Source organism: Gopherus evgoodei, chromosome 1 (assembly GCF_007399415.2).
Source record: "Gopherus evgoodei ecotype Sinaloan lineage chromosome 1, rGopEvg1_v1.p, whole genome shotgun sequence".
NCBI lineage: Eukaryota > Metazoa > Chordata > Testudines > Testudinidae > Gopherus > Gopherus evgoodei.
In genome coordinates this window covers 265,086,303-265,110,687 of record NC_044322.1, presented here as the reverse complement: position 1 = coordinate 265,110,687, position 24,385 = coordinate 265,086,303, and the positions used below count along the sequence as shown (strand labels likewise).

The 24,385-nt window shown below is 40.8% G+C and overlaps 1 protein-coding gene across 1 annotated transcript in view; it reads right to left on the bottom strand.

The window, feature by feature from the left end:
• The window catches only part of RFX4 (regulatory factor X4), a 129,689-nt gene that overhangs the window by 67,060 nt on the left and 38,244 nt on the right, over nucleotides 1–24,385 (bottom strand). The window contains 3 exon segments of the mRNA XM_030544991.1: nucleotides 3,946–4,007; nucleotides 17,098–17,221; nucleotides 23,034–23,094. Of these exon segments, the coding sequence (XP_030400851.1) occupies nucleotides 3,946–4,007; nucleotides 17,098–17,221; nucleotides 23,034–23,094 (247 nt within the window).

The following is a 24,385-nucleotide window of genomic DNA, read 5'->3' as shown; positions in this document are numbered from 1 at the left end:
CAGAAATTTCCAAGCTGGCTCTAGTCCTAATCCTGTTCCCCATTTAAGATGACAAACTTGCATTCCTGCTCAGCTGCCATCTGCTGTACACACTGATGTGCTCCATTTGTTTTATCATAAGTCAGATCCTCTCAATGGCTCTTATGCTGCATAAAAGAGTTGTAGCTACCTAAAGGGGCTCTAAAAGCACCTTCTTAAAGCTGCCTTCTGAGAGCCTCCTGGCAAGCCCTGATGAGGTGGTCATGCCAGAGGTGGGACTGAAGACAGGAGGGGCATGCTGGGGGCAAGGCTGCAGCAGGCAGCACTGCAGGCTGCCATAACCTAGGCAGGGCCCCAGCCCTCCGGATCAGGAGAGCACAAAAATGGATTAAAGCCACCTTTGACTCCAGACCCCCTGTGTTCTATCACTAAATTATTCCTTTAGGGCTAGATTCTGATTCTTTTACTCACGCTGGGTAGCGCTTTACTCCAAAGCTAACCTCATTGACTCCATTAGGACTATTCACGGAGTACATACAATTCACCATGAGTAAGGGATCACCATCTACCACAGTCAGTTTAATTGGTGAGCTCCTGGGAAATTGTAGGTTGCATCATATGAGAGGCCTTTCCCTCTGATAAATTCAGCAACTCACAGAAGCACAATCTGATCTCAGCTATACCTGTTTCAAAATCAAAATCTGAACAAAAGTATGGAGAATTTGATAGTGTTTTATTCTATATTATTTCATTCCTGGTATATTTCACTTAGCAGTACACTACAAAAGAGTTTTTTCCCCAATAGCCTCAAAATCAAAGAAATGGCAACATTCAAAATTAGCTTATTAGGATTATTGCTCCAAAGTACAAAAACTCCTAAGTGTGCTCTGTAAACATTATTTTCTAACTTTACCTACCAGTTACTGTGGAAAGGCGTTAGGCCAATGGCCAGCATATGAAAGTCTGAGCTCTAAGAGAATAAAAGGCCAACCATACACAAACATTTTTAGAGCAGAGTGGAATGACTTTTCCTTTCATGGGCTGAGTACCTGCAGTACTCCTTCAGTGAAAGAAATAAAATTCCCTGCACACCATGTAGTTTCCATTGGGAAAAATAACCCTGTGTTCATACAATTGAAGGGTTTCAAGCTATGGTACCATGCAGAAAGAAATCAGCTTTTATGTGTAGCTGCCTTCCCCTGGCTCACCTGTTGTGAAACGGTTTTTAAGCTCAGTGAGATAGAACACAGCTGCGTTCTTAGAGGCAATAAACCCTGTTGCAAAGAAGAAAGCTGCTCAGCTGATGACCAGAAGCATAGTGACATTGTAGCTCTGAACTTCCTAATGTTACTTTTTTCTGTAAAAAGACTGAAGGCAGAACAGCGTGAAGCTAGATAATCTTAACTACTGGTACATCTGGAGTTCCCTTTGGCAATAGGTGGGTAGTGGAGTGAAATGATATTGGCAGCAATTTGTCTGCCCAGTTGTTGAGAGGGAGACAGATGTTATCTTTTAGTTCTTTAGTAATTTCTCTATATAACATTTAATTTGAATGTGACTGGATATTTTTGAAAATAAAAATAGAACTCAGAGCAGTACTGCATATGGCAAAGAGTGTGTTTATTGCGATGGACTGTAGTGTGTGCATATATATCTTTACCTTTAATTGGATAAAATCAGAACTACTCATCTGGGTGCTGTGATCCTTACACTGCTAACAGCTAAAAGAGATGTAGACCTGAAAGAGTTGAATTCCACCCCTCCTGTGCTGTGAAATTTTGAGGGGGCCAAGACATCCAGCACAGTGGTAATCATGAACTCCCTATGTGGCCATGCATTTGTTTCTATGTTGACTGCCTAAAACCCTGTAGATTGCTCTGATTATTTTGTTGTTTGTTTTGCCTGCCTTTCCTTGTTTAGAAAGATGGTTAAGGTCAGATGTTAGCAACAACCCAGACCAAGTCTGAACAGCATGGGAATCTTACTGGACAATCCAGTGAGATGACACATGGCCACGGGATATCCTACTGACACTCCCACATCACCAAGAATGGAACCAGTAAATATTAAAATAACCACGTCTACCTGGAAATGCACCCGCATAACTATGTAATGAGTTGGCCTATTTAACTGGATGCTGTTCCTGAAGGTGTTCCCTCTGAAAGGCAGTATTGTGGCCAAATGCTGCCCACAAAGTTCTACAGCAGGACTTTGGCTACGACCAACTTTAAATGTGAAAATATGCCCATACCTCTGCATTAAACAGGAGTGTGATTGTGTAATTGCTCTCTATTTCTGTTTATGCAAATTAAGCATGGAACTGGGGCTCCTGGTAAACTGCTAGGAAGCTATATTCCTCAAAAGGGTCAGGTTTGGGTGTCCCCATTATAGTACAAGTGAATTGCTAGTTCCAGCACTCAAATGACAGAAGAACCATCCTCTAAAGGCAATTAATATTATTGACAAACATGGTAGCACTCACCCTTTCCTTTCAGCTGAAAAGCAATTAACCAAATGACGATGCAGTTGACACCAGTGTGAGATAGCGTACAGTTGCATGGTATGCTACCCAAAACCAAACTGTCACATCTTCATACATACTGCCTTTGCTGAACCAGTGCAGAAATCATGTCCATTTCTAAACCTGGCTATCTGGAGCCCTCCTGGCCTATAATTTTGCACTAGACCATCAATTTCATGTCAATAATATTTTGGGTTATTAACCATTATGGTAGCTGGGCAGAAACACAAAGGTCTTTGGGATGAGATCTCAATTTTGAAACTGTCTGGGGGTTATCACTCTGGAAAAAGAGTTTGGTTACAAAACACAGGAAATTCTCATAAAAGTTGCCTCAAGGAGACAGTGGTGGGTTGTTGTACAGTTAGTTTTGATCTCAGTGAAGAGAACCTGCTAGAGACACATCACCATGGAATGATTTATTAGAAGGAAGTGAAATCAGATTTTAAAATGGTATTTGACTGAATATCTTTCTATGTGTGAGTTATTGTTGGCTTCTATCCTTAATATATGTGAATATATAGGTTTAATTATCATTTTATGTGTTTTTCTTATTGATTAGTAACATTGTGCTTGTAGGCTTTATGTGGGAATTAGAAGTTTTATGAACAAATTTTTGCAGCCATACTAGTTAGGGCTTTCATTTTATATTTTACAAATTAAGGGTCAGATCTGGCCAATATGTGGACGTCCAAGGAAAACCTAGGTGTTGCAGAGAGTGATGTTGCATTCACTCTTCTTCCTGAATCAGTATAGATCCAATTCATGTGATGTTAGGATGCACTTTACTATGGAAATTTCATCTTTTGGATGAGACAGAAAACTCAAAACCTGACCACTTATGGTTATTAAAGATCTCATCTTCTCACAAGAGCAGAGGGTATTAACTCCAGGTTCCTAGCCAATTTCCAGTTTGGGCAATTGGATTCTTTCTACCTAAATTCCCTCTAGAATCTCTTTTTGATATAGCGTTCTACCATTTATGCCCTAAACTGTATGCTATTGAATAACTGCCACATTGCACCCCAGAAATGGTTGCATTTCAGTGGTGGGTGTGAAGATCTCAAATAGTGTATGAAGTGCTCTGGAACCTTTTGGCAAGAAAGGTGCTGTATAAAATGTACAGGAAACATAAATGATGTTATAATACAAAGTTTCAGAGAGTTAGCACAGAATGGTGAAATAAGTAAAAGATGCTCTTTTAGACTATTTATAAATGACTATAGTTACTACACCACTAAGAGAAAACATTACTTGGTAATGGCTTCCAAGGCAACAGAAATAGAAGTCAATGGGAATGTCACAGTAGAATCTTCAGGCAAAATTTGGTTCTAAAATGCTACAGGGAAAAATTCATCCCTGGTGTCATGCCCCTATCTTCACTGCAGGAAACCATGGCAAAATTTGGCCCTGGATGAGAATGTGAGATAATACTATACGATGCTCACTTTGACTGGCCTCTGGTTCCGAGTCTTCTCGTTGTTAACTGTGGAAATTGTTGTCTTATTATCTGCAAATAAATACAGAGACGTGTTAACAAATCCAAAAAATCACATATGCCAATACTGTATTTTTAATATAGCCTGTTTTGGGTAGCATGAGGGAAAGGAAGAGAAATTGTATTGAATGTACACAGGAGAACCACGAGAAATTTGTCACCTAGTGTGCACAATCGCACTCATCCTGCAATGGCACGTAGGCCCAGTTCCCCATTCCAGTTTGTTGCAACTTGGTGGCCAGCATCACAGGGCCACTCAGGTTTGGCCTGGTGCCAGGTTGCAACACCACTCACTGAAATGGGGCCCTGCGACCCTCCATCATTTTAAGTTTGGACCCATGGCCTCTCTGAGTGGCAGTGCAACCCTGCATGCTGGGTCACACCACCACATGGGGGCAACGGGCAAACTGCCTATTTTCCCCTCTCTCTGGGCAGCCGTACCCCACTCCCCACATTGGCACCCCTGCCAATGGTATGCACCATGTGTAGCAAACCGAGTTGTGGGCACCACTGCACGTACATGTAAAGTGTGACAGGAGAAATCTGACCAAATTAGCTTTTTCTAAAACATGATGTATTAATTTAATCCCTTTACTGAATGAGGCAAAATAACAAATGAAATTCAGAACAACTCCATTCACTTAAATGAAATTGCTCTGAATTTATACCAGAGTGAAACGTGATTCATAAACTCTAAGGGCACAGTTCTTCTATTAAAGTTGCTCATATATGTGTTTGCAGGATCAGGGGCTTTGTGTCACCAGAATAAGACATTAATTATTGGAAAATGTGCTTGGTGTCTGATCAGATAAGCCTGAGACTTTACAATTTAGGTAACTTGGTTATGAAATATTAATATGTGGGCAGTATCTCATCTTGATGGCTCTGGAAGCAGAATGTTTCTTAGAATGCAAAAGCAGCAAAGAGTCCTGTGGCACCTTATAGACTTATATACATGTATCCGACGAAGTGGGTATTCACTCACGAAAGCTCATGTTCCAATGTGTCTGTTAGTTTATAAGGTGCCACAGGACTCTTTGCTGCTTTTACAGATCCAGACTAACATGCTGCCCCTCTGATCTTAGAATGCAGTAATTCTTTCAGGGCCCCCACGCTCCTGTTATTAAAATACTTGCATTGCTACCAGATGATTCCTTGGAAAGATGTTGCTGTTTGACAGAGGCCACAATTCTGCTAGATGGGGTTCACAGTTGTGTTTACAAGGGTAGGACAGAGTTAATGCAGGCTTAATCTACACTCTGGATGGAGAATAACAGTGCATTTCACGAACAAGATAAAGCAAAGAATTTGAACACTGATTTATGCTCAATTGACAATGAAGAAGACTGGTAACCAACACCACATCTTCAGTGCTAGCAACATTGAGGACCCAGACCATTATTAATTCAAACAGTAGATCGTGCCTTCAATAACTATTGACTCCTTCATGCAGTCTAGTCCCTGCACTAGTGCAGAGCCCCTTTGTATGGGTCTGCCCAACTCCTACTGAGGTCCAAGCGAGTGGAACCTCCCACAGGAATGAGCCCAGTCTGCAGTAGCACATGAGGCATGATGAAAACTCTTTCAGCAGAACAGCCAAAACAAGAAAGAAAGCAGTAGGCCTTGCAGATTGGTATGGAGGAGGAATTTCTTCCTTTATTTTATTCCTAGCCATTCTATTTTCCACCCTAGATTATTGCTGAATTTTTCTCATACTCGATGAAAGCCATGTAAAATTAATTGAAGACAAAGATAAAAGGAGCTGTTCATATGGAAGAAAATGTCAATTAAAGATGAATTAAATAATATAGACTTTTTCATAAAGTTGTATTTTACCACAATTGGTATCAGCAATCACTGTCTAACCCTAACTGATGATCAAAAGCTCTGGAAAGGGCATTTGGATCAAAGGTGTTTTATAAAGATTATTATCGTATCACATATTTAGCTTATTCTTCACACATTTCTTGCCAAATCTACAAATGGTTTTCCTTGTGCCACAGATAATCGATTTGTGTTTGTTTCTCAGAACCTTGCACACACTTCGGCTTATGTCAAAAATGCTACGTATGTTCACACTCACTAGGCTGTTCAGCTTTAATTTCTGGAGCAAAACTTCAGCAAACAGTAAAACACTTTTGTGGAGCTGTGAAAGTTCAGCCTAGCTGTTTGATAAATGAGCAGACGGGCAAGCAGTCCCTCTTTCTTTTTTTGTATGGATTCAATGAAGCCTGCCTAAAGAACACCACATGCTGTTCCAGCTACTGATCTAACATTCCGCAACATCTCAACCTTCCAAATTCCCTTTAATTACACATTAATCCCACCCCTCTCTCTTTCAGTTTCTGCAGACAAGGTTGGGGGCTCCACAGGGCTGTGGGAAAAAAGGCAATGTTGAAGAACCACTTTCTGGGGATTTTTTTCCTTTTTTTTCTTTTGGTGGTTGCTGTCACTCAGAACGTACCATTCCACTCTCAAAGTTGAATATTACAGCAGTAGATTCAAAAGCAAACTTACTCTATTTTACTTTTACCCTAATTTTTCAAAACCAAAATAAAACAATGGAATAACTTTCAAAGTCTGTCAAGTGCTGATTAGATGTTATAGTGAACACTGTAAATGTTACCGTATGAACCATATGCTGTGGGAGTTCTTAAAATTTAGAAATCAGATATGTTTACATATCAGTGCAGAAATGACCAGGAAAAGAGAAGAATAAATAAAAGCAGAAAATCAGCTGATTTGCCATCCCTCTTTCCCCCCCAAATCCAGTATGTTAAGCAGTAAAATATGCTTTCTGGAGTGTGTGTTGCTTATAACAGTATTCTGTATAAATTATTTTTTAAGAAGTCCAGCAAAACTTTAAAGGAAAATTCCAGGATTTTTCCAGAAAACACTATGGGTGTGTGGGTGTGGTATAAGCTCAAGCACAACAAATATTATTTAAAAAATAACTTATTTTCAATATTCATATTTATATGGTTATAGATGACTTTGTTCTAACTCAATGGATGGAGCTAGTTCCCTGCCAAGAGGCAGGAAGTGAGGTTGAGTAGGTTGGGGAGAAGCTCACTGTGCATTGAAATCAATGGGAAAAGCAGACATGTGAGACTGTTGGTTTTAAAGTGTGTTTCCACCCTGAAAAGTGACTAAAAAACAGTAATATGGGGTTTCATGTTTATTGACTTCCAGTGACTGACAGAGAAAATGTGCCCTTTTTATAAGTAAAAAGATGCTTTTTTCTAGCTGTCAGAACTGAAAATTCAACTTAGGATCTGAAAATTAAGCTAGGTTCTTTCCTTCCCATCAGCAGTAAAGAAGATTCTGTGGGGTGGCTGCAAAGATACCAATAAGGGCAAGATCTGACTCTACAATGTGAACTTGCTTAATAATTCTGTTTGTGATGTGTGAACAAGAATAGAATCCAGCTGCCTTCCTCATGGCGATGTTGGCTCTGCAGTAGCAACAGAGGTAAAAGATATCATATGAAATCATATCTATACTGGAGTGAGTGGAAATTTGCCATTGATTTCAATGAGGTCAGAATTTCACTCCATATGTCCCTAAAGAGAGCAAATATAAATCTGAAAACGGAGAGAGCTCTGCTGAATAAGTAGATGTCATTTTTACATTGTCAATTATTAATACTAAAACCACATTTTTACACTAAACTTTGTTTTACATGAAGTTTCATTTGGGATTTTTTAGTAAGATGGTGCCCAGGAATTTCACATGAAGATAATCTGTGCTCTCAATACTACCTCAGGAGCCAGTGGTCGACTGATTTCTTTCCCTTCTTAATAACTTCAGCTCTGTCCCTTTCATATGTGCCTTGGCTGAGTCCTGGTCTTTCCTTCTTATGAGAGGGAATCTTATGTATTTTCCTGTGAGCTATTTAAAAATCTCCCTTATCATTTTGTAAAACAATCACACAATTAAATAGTCAGACCTGATGCTCCTATTAGCGAGTGCCTGGGATTTAGATAAGGCAGGATTCATTACTTCCTAAAATCAGAGCTATATATTTTTCTTCTCTTTTGAACTATTACCAAACACATCTGCATTTGTTTAACCCTTTTGACGTTAATCCTGAAATGTGGTTTTATGAAAGTGGACAAAATGTCTGTGTTGGGTTTTAATGTTGTCAGCGAGAAGTACATAAGGGACCCTTTTTTCTGTGTGTGTGGTGGGGACAGGTGACCTTTTCTCTCTGAGGCTATAGGGGACACCAGAGATAATCGGAGGAGGGCTCCCCTCAAATCATTCTTATACATTTTGAACTTAAACAGTTGCAATGTAACATGCAATATCTATTATATAGCCACAAAACCAACAAGGAGTCCGGTGGCACCTTAAAGACTAAGAAGACATCTGAGCATAGAAAGCTTATGCTCAGATAAATCTGTTAGTCTTTAAGGATACAGACTAACACCGCTACCCCTCTGATATTATATAGCCATTACATTAAGAAGCTTTTAATCCAGTGGTACTTTTGAAACCTAGAATAGTTGCCTGAGTAAATCTAATTTAAATGGCAAGTTAAATGTACTTTTGGTAACTCTTAAGATGTTGAAATAAACAGTAAACAAGTCATATCAGTGAAAGTTACCAAACGTTTTATAAACAATTATATAGAAAAATATACAAAAAGTGCAGATATCTATATTGTACTCTGCATGTGCCATGTAAGCATCAGGCAGGGATAGCTGCAAAAGATATAACTATGCTGCCGAAGTGCACTCTGCCCTTCCGATTTATGCCATCTGTAATTTCTATTATTTCATCACACATGCCTCAGCAGTATGAGACTCAAACACAATCAGGGTCCTCTCTATCTTTAAAATGAGACGTGTATTGTCTATTCTACCTTTAACCCCTGCACCAGGGGCCATCATCCCTTATCCCATTCACCAGTGAGCTGTGAACTTTCTACTTCCCAATTATTCCACCTAAATTCTTCCCTGGTATGAGGCTCAAAAACAGCTTAGGCCTCAGTCTTCATACTGACAGCTAAGGATGGGACAGACCAGCCATCTTTGCATTCTTGTGAAGACTCTAGAACTTTTTGGTGTATCAGTTAAAATGTTGTATTTTGCAAAACCTTTTCAAAAAAAGATTCCACTTCATTTAAACTGTTATTTTTTGAAGGTAAATTTAATTTTTACAAGTGTATTTGAGCTAATTGGAAGCCTGTGCTATGCTTTGCAATTCTTTCTACTTCTTATTTGAAAATTATTCTTGCCATGCTCCTAACACTATCAAGGGCAATTAAATAAATTTAGAATAAAAGAAAAACTATATATTAACAGCCCAGAACTTGAAATCTGCCAGAACAAAACAGAACTCCCACCACTAAGATTCAGAGTTCCAGTCTAGAACTCATGATTACCAAGTAAGTTCTAAATAAGGTGAGAGAAATTCTCTTACCCTGCTAATAATTTCTGCCATTCAGGTTTGTCTCCAGTTTCCCCAGCAGGGCCCGTCATTCACTGAACATTAACTGATGAGCTGTGCACTCCCTAGGACTTCCAATACTGCACCCAGAGCACATTCTTTGCGTGTGTGAAATGAGATACAAAACGCAGCATGTGCTATTCCCTAGTTTTAGGGTAATTATTTTTATTGCTCTGGTCTAAGACAACTCTGCCAGGGTGGTTATTCTCCTCGTGTTTGTTGCAGGGGTGAGCTCACTCTCTCAGAGCTGGGCTATCTGTATTTCCCATTAGTGTTAAAACACGAATCACAAATACTGCTGGTACCTTCAATCTTATACAGGAAAGGTGAGGTTCTCACAATTGCGCCGCTTTGACCTAACTCTGCTCCCATTTAAGTTTTATCAACTACACCAATGTCAAATGCTTTTGAAAATCCCACCTGAACGCCCCCCATACATATTCTAGGATCAGTCCCCTAATTATAGGGCATCATGTAGATGCGCTGCCCCAGGAAGAACAGAAGGAATGCATTGTGCTGCAGAGGCACACCACTGTGATGCAATTCCTCCAGAGCACCCCTTTTCCACTGGTAGGAAGAAGCATGACAAATCAGCCCATTGTAAAATAATACTCCTCTCCCCCTGAATCCTTCTAGCTCTGCTGGCCCATGCATTGTGGGGGAGGAGGCATGACCTGTGCCTACTGCTCACTCCCACCAAGCCCACTTATTTGCAAGGGATGGGGGAGGGCAGGAGCATTGGGAGGATACTTTACCCCTGCTCCCAAAGCTGTGTGATTCCAATGGAGGAATGAGGTCATAATCCAACCCTAAATCTAAATTGTGACATTGAGGATTGCTATGTCCCAGCTGATACTATCAAGCAAGATAAGGCAGGCTCTTTGCACCCACTTTAATCACTGGTCCCTGTTCTGACAACTACCTGTTGAGCAGGATCTTACCCTGCAAACAGTCCTACCGGCTCAGGCCCTTTAGGGAAGTTTGTGAAGCCCTTGCTTGAATCCAGCTATGTACAAAATCTTCCACTGCAAGAGTTCATCCAGCTCGATGGAATTCAGCCTAATTCACATCTGACACTGCACCCCATATTCTTCACAGTGATATTATGATGATAGGATTATGGCATAATTAGGATGCATTTTGTACAAGATAAGTCATGTGAGGTGCTATTGAAAAGGTTATGATTTGCTGAATATGCTTATCCTGTTTGTATACTGGTATCATTTTTATATCTGAAGTTTTGAATATTGACTATGTATCTGTACTTCAAATGTAGTTACACCTGGGTAACGCCCACTAGACAAGGTGCTTTTGGTCTAAATAATAGGTGGGGAAGGGCCTATTCAGGGCAACGGGCCATTAGAAAGAACAATAGGCCTTAGGAGAGGCTTATCTCCCACCTCATGAGCCTTCCTGAGAATGCTACAGACAGCCTCTGAGTGATGGCTGCTATGACTCTACAAATGTGTGACCAGGCCACAAGATGCTGGACTCCATCTAGGGATGTCAGAATTTTTCCACAAACTGCTCTGGGAACCAAGTTTTGAAACAAAGAGTTCCTTCCCTATGCTAAAGGCAGGAAGTGACATCATGAGAGGTTCTTCATTCCACACACAATAAGACTCCTGGAAACACCTGATGAACAAAGACTGAACTGGGGGAAGTGCTGGACCCAGGCTAAAGGGATTTCTAGCCCGTGTATGAAACACCCGGGGAGTCCAAGCTGTAAAGCAAATGCAGCTTGTCCCTTAAGAATCTACAGCCTGCTTGTATCATTTCTCAGGGTGAGAATCGACTAATTCATATACAATCTATTGAGTATATTAAGCTTAGTTTGCATTTTTGTTTATTTACTAGATAATCTGCTTTGATCTATTTGCTATCCCTTATAATCACTTAAAATCTATCTTTTTTTAGTTGTTAAACTTATTTTTGCTTTAATCTAAACCAGTGAGCTCTGACTGGAGTGCTTGGGGAAAATCTCTGCTTGGTTACCACAAGCGTGCATTGTTCTCTTCACATTCAGGAATAGGCGGTCGGGTATTAAACCCATATACTGGCAAGATCTGACTAGGGCAGGACGGAACTGCACTGCGGTCCCAGGCTGGGAAGCTGGTGGTTAGACAGCCTGCATGTAACTTCAGCTGGATGTGAATGCTTGTGAAAGTGCAGGCTGGAGGGCTTTACAGCTTGTCAGACAGTACAGTGTGAGAGGGAGGCCAGGCTGGTGGGTCAGGGGCTCAGTGTTACCCCAGTTCCAGATGGCATGCCCAAAGAACCCGTCACAGCACAATCAAACATTGTTGTTTTTTCAAGATTAAAGAACACTTTAGCCCAGACTCTCAGTTGTGTTGTAGCTGCCTGTAATGGCCAGGGTGTCGGCAACTGGACCAGTAATGTCTGCTGGGCCAGGGTTGAATGCAGGACTCAGAAGTAGTCACCAAGCAGAGTCAGGAGACGGGATCAAGGTCAAGCCAGCCTAGGATCAAAGGCAGGAGTCAGGATCAAGGCAGAGTGAAAAACAAGGTTTGTAGCCATAGCAAGCCAGAATCTGCATTGCTGCTCAGACAGCTCCCTGGGCCAACTTCCTTGATTAAACAGTTGGTGTGGATCAATCAGGCGGCTGCAGGGTTCTGTTGCTCTGGCCTCTTCAGGAAGTACTTCCTGGCTGTCTTTGCCTTTGCACTTTAAAACTGCGGAAATGTGAACATCTGAAAACGGTCGCACATGAGGACAAGCTTATCAGGAGGAGATTTACAATGCACACTCCTGATTAGTACGCAGGGCCTAGCTTGTACAGTAACCATTTAACAAGGGCAAATTCATCTTCAGTTCTCTCCTCTGATCGATTAAACTAATTCATTTGCTTTAATGAGGGAATCGCATTTCCTTCATCTTTGAGTCTTAAGCCAATCGGTTCTCAGGACCCTAAGGAAATGTTACTGGTGAGAAGGCACAGATGTATTTTTACATTTTGCTAAACACGTATGTACTGTGTTTGACTGCCCTCGTTAGTATTGGGCCTGAAGTCTATGGCATGGACAATTGTCACATAAGATACATTTTTATTAGATATTGTTTCCAGCCAACACTGGAAAGAAAAAAAAAGAATGGGGGGGAAGATTGAATTTAAGGATCAGTGTGGTCCACTAGACAAGAGGCTAGCATAGGAGTCATGAGACTAGTGCTTAATTTGTGCCAGGACTTGCCAGGACTGAGCCCCAGCACCTCTAGGCTTGCTGTGTCACTTATGAAAGTGAAAAAAAATTGCTTGAGCCCCAGCACCTCCTTCATTACCATTTAAGCACTGCAGTAGATGTTCTGTCTCTGGCTCTGCTGCTGAACAGTTGTGTGACCTTAGGTACGTTTATGTGCCTTAGTTTCCCCATCTATAAAACTCAGATAATAGTTACTGGCAGCCTGTATTATAGAAGAGGTCACATTAGATGATCTAGTGGTTCCTTCTGGCTTTGAACTCTGACTACATTGTGGATTGATCATCTAGCAAAGTTTGATTTTGAAACTTTTCTAGTTATAAGAATGAAAAAAATCTTAACTATAGAAGGCCTGTTTCTTGTTTACACTAAAGCCTTGTCTACATTAGAAGGAGTTTGCTGGTAAAGCTATATTGGCAAACCCTCCTAGTGTAAATGCAGCTTACACCAATAAAAGTGCTTTGCTAGTACAGTTTATACAGTTCCCCAAATGAAATAAACTATATCAGCACAAGCACTGCATCTACTTAGAGGCTTGTGCCAGTATAGAATGTCATAAGAATCAGTGACATTACTCTGCTCCCCCTTTACATTTAAAACATGGGGCTTAATTCTCATTTGCATCCAGGCCACATTACACCACTTTGGCAGCGTACCCTTTACACTGCCAAGGGTGGTGTACGGTGGCCTTAGTATGAATGAGAATCAGTCTGCAATTTTTTGCATTCTTCTGGATGTCTAGTGCTTTCTTTTTCCCTTTTAAAATATTTATTTGCTGCAGCTGGCCAAAGAAGCAGCAGCATCACATCAAAATAAGGAAACAATGGAAGGAGGTATAGAACCTCCAGGCTGCACAATGGAGTTGCATGAAGAACATTGGGAGGGAGCATAAACCCATCACGAGACACTGCAGAGTTCCCCTTTGGAGACATTCAGGATCTCTGAGACAAGTGTTAAAACAGAAAGTTGGGAGGGTAGGGGGAGAGATTACATCTTCAGGAGGAGGGATTAAGAGAGTGAGGAGCATATGGGGTCATGAAAGAAACAGAGGAAGGAAGCGGCTATGTGAGAGGACACTGGGGAAGAAAAGGGGAATGAAAGGGGACAAGGCTTTAGTTATTGGTAACTTTACAGCAATGGTTCTAAACCTCCAGTATGAATCAATGTTCACCTGAGATTACTGACAGATTTGGGAATGGATGAAACAGTTGAGAAGATTTTTTAAATTAAATGTTTGATTCACTGAGTCCTTTGACTTTTTTTTTAAATGACCCACATAATGGGGTTTCCTGTATTTCTGCCTGAGGAGTATTTCACAAGCTGAATATTCTCACAGTCAGAAAAAAACTTTTCCTCATATGCAGCTCAAATTCCTTTTTCTTACTTGTACCCCATTGGTCCTAGTTAAATGCTTCCCTGTCCCCTCCCACTGGCTGCAAGTACCAATTAACTAATACTGCTCCCTCCTTAGGGTGAAAGCCTGGTTCCATTGATGTCATTGGGAATTTTGCCATTGACTTCCCTAATTTCAGTCTCAGTCAAGGTCTGGCTTTCTTTAATTATTACTTAGATAAGTTATACAGGTAAAAATGCCAAGCGTGCACAAGGCCTTGTCTGCGCTAGGAATAAAAAAGGGGGTTACTTGTTACTAACTTTTTAGCAAACCCTTTTTCCTAGTGTGGATACCCCTTAAGTGCCAGTGAGGATTCTGTTAATCATCCCTTTTATGCTAATTTTGTTTCTCCATCTCTTTTCACTTCTCTTGCTCTTTTTTGAACTCCCTTTATTTTTGTTTCCATTGTACGTGTATGCCATTTAAAGGAGGTTTTAAAGGCACTCCTGAGCTGAAACTTTGAACCCTAAGTCTTGGTCTAGACCAAACATTCATAGCCAAGTCAGAGCTCTCCCAAAATGGCATTTATAAGTGAAACCTTACATGTACTGGTGGTATCAGTGCTGGTATATTAATCGAGAAGAAACAGCTGACTCAGAGGTAGTGTGCTAGGGTTTTACTCATTGCACATGGGTAATTTTTAGCTCAGGACAGAGAGTTCTGTGCTGTAAAACAATCTATTGAAAAATAAAATCAATCAAAAAGCAGGAGCCCTTATGTTTAACATTGCCCACAAAGTTCAAAGTTCAAAGATGAATCATAAATTCAGTGAGATCCACTCAAAGGCGAACTGTCCATAACTTAACTAACAGATTTCACACAACAACTAGCCTCTTTCTCTGGAGTAGAGGACAGCTGCAGTGCACTGATGAGTTGCAATAAGGGCAAATGTGTCTGGGTTTCTGTTCAGCCAGCTAAATATGGAAACCCTCAATTGGCACCTACTCATTTGTGCCTGGAAGGACAGCCCCACTTCCAAGACACGTATGGGGCACACACTTTAAAAGTTACTGCATTTCCAATTTGTTAGAGCTCCAAGGGTGTATCTACACTTAGGGAGAAATTGACAGCAGAGTCATTGATTGCATGGAGTGACTGTTGGCTTCACTGGTCCTTGTAATGGTTTAGTATCTCCGCACAGCAACAGTGGGTTTGACAGAGCCATTTTGCTACATTCAGATTCCTACAGATAGCCTACTGCCTCACCACCACAGCTGTACCAGTGCACTGAGATTCCTGATGTACATATCCCTGTTGCTGGGAACATGGGGTTGGGGATAATTTGCACATAGGATGCAGTGAGAAGGCTCATTTGTGTGGGCTCCTGTCTACAATGGAGAAAAACCATTGGGTCAGCTAGAGCTGAGCTAAATCCCACTCTAGGTCAGGTGTTGCAACCAGCTGGTAAAAATCTGTATTTGGGACAGCTGCACCTGCTTTGTAAGTCCAAGATACTCCAACTAATGCTTTGGGGAAGAGAAAGGGTCTAAATGCCTCTTCACCTAATGTAGACATGACGGGAAAGACCAGTGCACTTTGAGAGGTCACAAGTGTGGCCTGACGTTTCAGACAGGCAAAGCATGTTTGTTTCCTGGTGAAACAATTTAAAATTTAACAGCTTATGCATCATTTACCGACATTTTTGTAAAGGTAACAAAGGTATAATAAACATTTTACCTGTGTAACAAATTTCCTACAGATTGACAAATTTGGCACTAATTTCCATTGTTTCTAAATGAGTCATTGGAACAATATTAACCACTTAGTAGCGGCGATATAGCAAATAGGCTGAACAGAAGTTAGAATAAAAATATTTTTTTCCATTTACTGCATCTAAACAGAACTTTAACACAAAGTCAACCTAACCGATTAGGGCTTTATAAGAATTAATTCACCGAAATGTTGCCGCACAATGCATTTTACTTGCCTCACTAAACTACTTAAATAAACATGAAATACAAAAGAAAAAATATCCCATTAAATGTTTTCTCTTCTTTTGGCTTCTGTGTTAGGAAATAATACAAGCAACATTTTTGGTTCTGTATATATATAGCATCACTGTACAATTAATGTTTTAAACAGTAAATGAGACTAGCTTCCATTGAAATTAGCTTCAGAGTGATGCTTGCAAACTTTTCAAAAATGCTTGTCAAATTTCAGCACGTTGTATCACAAAATATAAGATTTAAAGGTCCAGGGTGTTCTCTTGAATAACTCAGAGGTAGGGTAATATTTACTGGCAGACTGTGTTATAGAGGAGGTCACATTAAATGATCCAGTGGTTCACTTACTTTTAAGTAAAAATTGACATAATCACATTGTGCACTTAAGACACCCGCCTATCTGCAAATTCAAAAAGTAAGAACATCTGGTAATATTCCAGGTTACTGAGAGCTCCTAAAAAGACTGAAACTCAGTACTGAAATACACAGCTAAGTTTTATTGAACACATCTGTACTGTAGGTGAAATTCACCACTCACAGAAGGCCAACACAAGACATATAATGGGCCTGGTTCTCCTCTCACTCATGTTAGTGTAAATCAGGAGTATCTTTACTGAAGTCAATGGGCATTCCAATATTTCTGCAGAATTAATATGCACTTCTGTCCACACTAACAGTTTTTATGACCTGAATTGTTGCTGTTTAACACTTATAAATACTGTTATTACTGTTAAAGCAATATTAAGGAATAACAGAATTATATACACTCTTTTGAATTTGGCTTCCATGTTGCCAATGCCATAAATGTCATTTTGAAGCAAAAGGGCTCCCATGAACAGGCAGATCATAAAAACCATCAATTTTTTAAAATGCATTTTCACTTTAACCACGATGAAAAGCAATCCCGACCTTCCAAGTGTTTAAAATGCTTCACATTTTTCTTGGAGTTTTAATACGCACCGTATTCCTTTGATGCATCTCCACCTCTGACTTGAAGTGACAGTTTTTCTGAGGCTACAGCCTTTATCATTTTAAATATCAAAATCTTGCCAGAGCAAGATTAGGGAGCAAGGCTTGTCATGGCAGTTTAGACTCACCTTCCCAAAGCTGGCAGCGTTAACAGGCTGCGTGTCGTTTTTCTCACAGAAGTCCAAATAGTGCATGTAGAGAGCACTTCGAGGAATGCAAACGCCTTCTGCAATCTCATAGTTCTCCTCCAGCCTTAAAAAGCAAATACCAAACAAAGAAAACTGCAAATATGTTGGCTGCCCTGAATTATAAATAGTGCGCAAACCTGCACGTTTAAGTGACTTTCACTTTTCAGCTAACCTCTGTTCTGTTGTTACCTCATCTTTCCAATTCACCTCCACCCCATTTGTCCATATCATCTACCTGTTGCATTCTATCTGCTATGTAGATTGTGAGCTCTCAGTGGCTTCTTTGTTACTTGTCTATACAGTACCTAGCACACTGGGGCCCTGATCCTTAACTGAAATTCCTAGGTGCTATTTTAATAACAAATACTATTATATCATAACTTTAAATCATATGGGTTAAACGAATGAATGCACAATGACAGAATAAAGAAATCACTAAGTGGCAACATTCTGATGCGCCCTAGATGATGAGTACAAGCAAGAGTCACCATCAACATCTTGAAATATTTTAAATACTTTCACTTCTAGCTGATTTACATAAAGTAAACAGGAGTAGCTAAAATAAAATATTCGCATCAAATGGAAGGCTCTCCACAGATAATGTTTTGTACAATGGTTTCTTACAGATGCTGATGTACAACACAGGATAAAAAGAATCTACCAAGTGCTGAATGCAACATTAAGATATTGTCCTATTCTACCTCATAGAAAATAATAATTCCCCACAATAGATTTAATTTTACACACAAGCGCTTTGCCATTAAAACATGAGAGTCTCCATATAACTCAATAATTATAAAGCTGTTGATGTGAGACCATGTTGCTTTGAAAGTTATTTTCTGGAGGCTGATCTTTCCCAAATAATAGAGGTCCCAGTTCAGGCAAGTACTTAAGCACATGCCTAATTTGAAACCCATGGGTACTCCCACTGACTCCGAGGCTCCTACTCACACGTTTATAGTATCTTGCTGAAGGAGGGTCAGAAAGGGTACGCTCCTTTTTTTTGTTAATTATATTGCTGGAATCAATATTTGCTCAGGAAACCTGGATTTTAAAGCAAACATGGTCCTTGAAGTAGTTACCTGTAAAAGTTCAGATCTCCAAATAACCTGAGTTTCTCTGTTTTGCTGCCTTTGGCAGACCTTCCCTCCATGTCAGTTATTGTGACCATTTGTGACTGCAAACTATTTTAATAAGATATCTGGCTGGATGAATGGAATTGGTTTGTAAGGGCAACATCTATTCTTCCTTGGTTTCTACAGGAATATCATCACGGCATCGTTCCCCAAATTCATAGACCTTTAACAAGACCTCTTTTCAAAACCCAGTGAGTTCATTTCTATACTACAGCGGCTAATTGGCATGTCAGCTTCCCTGACCAAGACAGGACAGAAAGAAAAGCAGTTAATTATTTCTGTTCATATCTGATGAATTTTTCTCTTTTTCTCTTCTCTTTCACAGGGAGTCATTAGTCTGACACTGAAGAATGCTCCATTATACCTGAACTTTTTTTTTAAATGATCAAAAACCCCATTTTGCTCCACTTCTTTTATTTTCCTGCCTTTTATTTAACAACTTTATCATATTTTGAATTCAGCTTCATCCTACAGTATTGTGGAAAGATAATGAACTCAATCTTCTGCCTAACAAATCATTATCAGAAATATATGTGTGTCCTAATAAAGCAATCCAGTAGTTCAGTATGAAAGCTTTTGTACCACTCATGGTATTGCAATAAAAACCCTAATGTTTCTATAGGAAAGACAATTTTATCTGCCTTTGTTACTGTTCCCCTTTGTACTTATACACTGCTAGATTAAAAGGGATTATTCTGCATCTGAGTAATGTTTGTAAGTGCTGATCATACAGACTTTTATTCTGAAATGAGAAGCAACATAATATGCCAAGCTGTTGCAATGTAACTACAATTAATTCCTATATTTATTGATGGAATTACTATGCCAAGGAAGGCATATTTCTCACAATCCTCTCTTTCCCCCTTTCTTAGTCCTGTTTACATTATTTTGCCATTTAGGCCCAATGAGTCATTTATATCACCATTTATATCACTGCTGAATTTGGCCCAGACTTTCATGGCAGTTGCACATGCTTATACGCTAGGCTGTCTCCAACTGAATTTGGCCTTCTCTCTTTTACAATCATGAAAAGGCAGAGTCCAAGGCAATTGCAGGCAGAGCTGTCAAACAAACACATGAAACTAAACTACTAGGTATGTCTTGTCCTGTGTTTGTACAACACCTAGTACAATGGGGTCCTAGTTCATGACTAGGGCTCCTAGGTGCTACTGCAATATGATGGTTAATCTGATGCTAACGAGTTAGGCTTTTTAGAACAGTGCAAAACGACATCTTCACACCATGAAAGCTTAGCACTTTACAGCAGACTGGCCAAGATATTTTAGTGTCTGCTTGTATACAGTATAATCTATCCAGTAGCACAGCTTCTCCAGGTGAGACCAGCAACATTCAAAGAGATAATACCAAGATAAACAAACGGAAGAAACGCCAAACTACTATTGTGTGTCACAGCTGCTAAACTGTGAAGCTCTGAGGCATTAATTATTAAGATAATTGAATTGTTTAATTTGACACCAGAAAAAGTTATATTTTAAAAACACAGAAGAAAGTTGCTGCATCTATTTCAGTGTCCTCACATATTTTTTTGAGTGGAATATTCAATAGAGGGAATTAAATGCTCTGCAAAAAGTCAAAAGGGAAAATGCCTGCACTAGATAAACATGAGAAAACATAACGTAACATGTACGTAGCAGGAAGCAGATAGACTGCATGATGCAACAAACCTTTTACATTTCTAAATTCTAGGATTCTCTGGCAAATGTTTCTGAATGGGCATTATTGTGCAGACTGCATTCCAGCAGAGTTCAATATCCCAGGGGTTTAGGGATTTACTAACCTTTATGAATGAGGAAGCTTGAAAGTGTTTGGCTGAATATTGTTTATAGTATTTGCATGTTTTCTTTTGAGAGCAGTATCACTGGCATGTGTTCCAATTCAGTTTCACTTCTTGGCTACTATGTTATTTGCTCCTTTGAGGGGGATGGAAGGGGAAGAGTTCTAACTGGCACTACCACAAAATAAACAATGTCTTGATTTATGGCTGCTAAGCGCTGTTGGCTATTTTATTTTAGATGGAGTGTCCTACATTGTTTTGTTTACCTTCTACGGAGGTAAAGTAGACTGGGTGAATAATGCATAGTAACAGTATGCCTGTGAATATTCACTCTTCACTTTTTAATGAATTCTGTTTGGCCACACTCACTCACCCTTTTCATTCACTGACCACAAACATCTGAGAGACTGAATTTCTTTGGCATAGATACTTGCAGAAAGTGATTTTCAGAGTCAAATTACACATCAATTTAAATTTGCAAGTCTGAGTGAGTATTTGAATCAGAATTGTTTATGGGTTCCTCCAGTCAGAACACTGAATACCCACAATAAGTTCCTCTAGATCGATCTATAGTCAAATAAAAATGAAAAATGTCATTGAATAAACTTTAAACAACAAATGTGGGGAAACAGCAATCTGCTCATGAATATTCCAAATGCAGGAAAAGAGGCAAATTCATTGGATAGATTATTCTCTGCAATGTATTCATTCAGGTCTACAGTGAAGCATGTTGGAGGTAGACCACCAACCCAATTTTCATACTGTGATGGATAAATTAGAAACCTAAAATGGGTGTTTGAGTGACAGTCTAAGGGTCCAAGTGCAAAATTGGGTATTCATGTTTGAAAAATGGCTCCTTTGCTTGATGTCCTTTTAAAGACATGGGTCTCAAGAGGCTGACACAGCAAGGTAAGTATTCCAACATTTTGCTAAGTGAGGTACGGTAGGCAGTAATCCCTTTGTCACCTGACATATTGAAAAGTACTGATAGCTGAAGTAGAGTGGAGCTAACAATAGCCCCTCTAGTTATTTACTTTGGAAAGTATTAAAACAAGTTCAGGGACATTGATTTCCAACAGGGCACTTAGGGTCCAATCCAAAGTCCAAGGAGTGTTTCAATTGACTACAGATCACAATTCTAGAGCACAATCCTACCAGATGCAGAGCACTTCCTGCAAGGTACTTTGTGCCCTCAACTCTCTCTGAAATAGACAAACTAACAAAAATAAAAAGACAATCAAAGTAGAAGACACAAGCTACGGAAATAGAGCTCAGAAGATTGTGTCCTCAAAACATAAAATGAAAATACTGCAGTAAATAAGTGTGAAAAGGTGGAACATCCCTCACTTATTCATAGTATGAGACACAATAATGCTCTAATGCATTCTCATCTACTTTCAACCTTGCCCCTCCTTACCTCCCCACCCCCGCTCCACCACCTAATTTCTCCTCTCACTCCTTCCTGTCTTCCTTCTCGCTGATGGGATTATGACATGTGAGGTGAATCACACAGTCAAACTCCTGCTGTTCTTTTTCCTTCTGTACCTTAAAGCATTTGGACCTCATCTAACTAGTGCTGCCAGCTTTCTAATTACACAAAACCCAACACCGTTGCCCCACCCCCTGCCCTGAAGCACCGCCCCTTCTCCAAGGCTCCACCCCCATTCACTTCATCCTCCCATCCCTCTGTCACTCACTCTCCCTCACCCTCACTCACTTGCTTATTTTCACTGGGCTGGAGCAAGGGGTTGAGGTGTGGAAGGGGGTGAGGGTGTTAGCTGGGGATGCAAGCTCTGGTGTGAGGCTGGGGCTGAGGGGTTCAGGATGCAGGAGGAGGCTCCAGGCTGGGGCTGAAGGGTTTGGGGTGTGGCAGGGGGTATGGACTATGGGCTAGGAGTCCAGTCTCTGGGGTGGGGCCAGAAATAAGGGGTTCAGGGTGCAGGAGGGGGATCTGGGATGGGGCACAGGGTGCAGGCTTGGAGGTGGGGCTGGAGATGAGAGGTTTGGGGTACAGGAGGGGTTTCCAGGCTGGGGCCATGGATTCAGAAGGCGGGAGGGGGTTCCAAGCTGAGGCAGGGCGTTTGGGCACAGGAGGAAGTTTGAGTGTGGGAGGGAGTTCAGGACTGGGGCAGGGCATTGGGGTGTGGGAGGGGTCTCAGGATGTGGGTTCCGAGCAGTGCTCACCTTGGGCGCTCCCTGCAAGTGGCAACATGTTCTTCGGCTCCTTGGCAGAGCGTGGGCAGGCGGCTTTGTGCACTGCCTCCACCCACAGGTGCTGCCCCCAGCAGCTCCCATTAGCTGTGGTTCCCAGCCAATGGGAGCTGTGGAGCCAGTGCTCAGGGTGGGGCAGGGGCAGCACATGGAGTCCCCATGGCCATCTCTCCGCCTAGGAGCTGAGGGACATGTCACTGCTTCTGGAGAGCTGTGCAGAGCCACGTAGGGAGCCTGCCAGCCCTGGAGCAACCGGACTTTTAATGGCCTGGTTAGTAGTGCTGACCGGAACAACCAGGGTTTGTTTTCAGCCAGGCATTCCCTACTGGACACCTGGAAACCCTACATCTAACAGGGATGGACATAAGCACCTGGTTGAGTGCTTTGCTGAATTGGGGTCCTGAAGACTGAAAAACTCTTGGCATTTATTTTTCTTTATAGTTTTAAAATTAAACAGACCAAACCAAAACCCTCATTGCTTAGGTGGCAAATACATCTGCCCAAAAGACCTATGCAAACTGGATCTGAACTTGCTCCATGTACAAAAAACATAATTAGGACAACCAGCCAGACAGATTATCATATAGAGTGTAACCGCATAGAATGCCCACATGCAGTGAAAACACTATTGCTTTGTGAGGTTTCTCAGGCCTACAGTTTTTTTTAGTTGGGGATAGAGCATGAAAATGATAAGGAATTATCAAAGGGGTTCTTTTTTAAAAAAAGAGTCTTACCATTGCAGAGTAGCTGGAGTAGAGTGTGGTTTGGATGCTCTGTTATTTTCTTTTTCCTCATCTATTGAGAAATAAAAAATGGTATGTCATTTCAGTGGGAATTGCTCAGGCATTTGTGAGCTGATAAGGAACTATCTATTCAAAGAAATCTGTCAGACTTCACAGCCTTCCAAGAATAGAGACTAAACTCTGGAAATATGTAAAATGATCCCCCTAGACTAGTTCACTGCTAAAGCTATGTATATTTTGGCTTGCAGCAGGCCCTGACAATGAGAGAGGAGTTGTGTATAGGGGTTATCGTTATGTCATATGTAACAAACCCCCCACCCCAACATGGTCATTAGAAGAGTCAGAATCTGGGACCTTCAACACCACAGCACACAACCACTCTACCACTTGAGCCTCGAGTCCCAATTAATTCTTATAACAGTTAAAAAAATACATTTTAAATAATTCCTGGGCAAATGTGACTTGCAAGGGCGTACATACTCAGAGGTGTTAGATGGTATCAGAATCCCTCTCAGGAGGGATGTTTAAGTAATGTACAGTACAACTCTGCTGTCACCTGAACCCCCAGATGTATTGATATCCAGGTTCATCATTTCCTAGTTTGTAATAGCACATGGACCATCGATCAGACAGCACATCTCCTCCATATGCAGGATTAACTACAGAATATTCACAATTTAACCTAGCCCTTGAGTCATGTTTGAAAGCCATCACATGTAGTAATGGTCAATTTCTCCACGCTTCCGTAATATATTTTGGTTTTTACAGAACAGGGTTATTAGCCCTGTGCCTAACCCCCAACCTGGAGGACCACCGTGTCTGTTTTGTCTGGCCCCTCCTTCACAGACCAATCCAGCATGTTGAACCTGCCAGGAGCAAAAAGCTGCCCTCCCCTGGCACAGACTCTGAGGATTGTTAAATATAGTCTCTGGAAATCATAAAAATACAACACCAAAACCAAACTCAAGATTTATCAGAACTGCATACTTTCAACATTACTTTATAGAGCAGAACGAGGGGGAATGACAAAGTACGACATGTCAAAACTGTCTTCACTCCATATAACCTGCCTCAGAAAAATCCTCCGCATCTGTTGGCCCATAACAATCTCAAACCATGACCTGTTCACACAGTGCAGCCAAGCAAATCTGAGCACCATCATTACCACGAAGTGTTGGAGATGGATTGGCCGTGTGCTTCGGATGAAAATTGACTCCTTCACCAGAGTAGCAATAAGATGGACATTTGAAGGCAGGCAAAAATGAGGCTGCCTGAAAATGACGTGGCAAAGAGCTGTGGAAGCCAAGCTGAAAAACCTGGGGCACATCTGAAAAGCTGGGGAA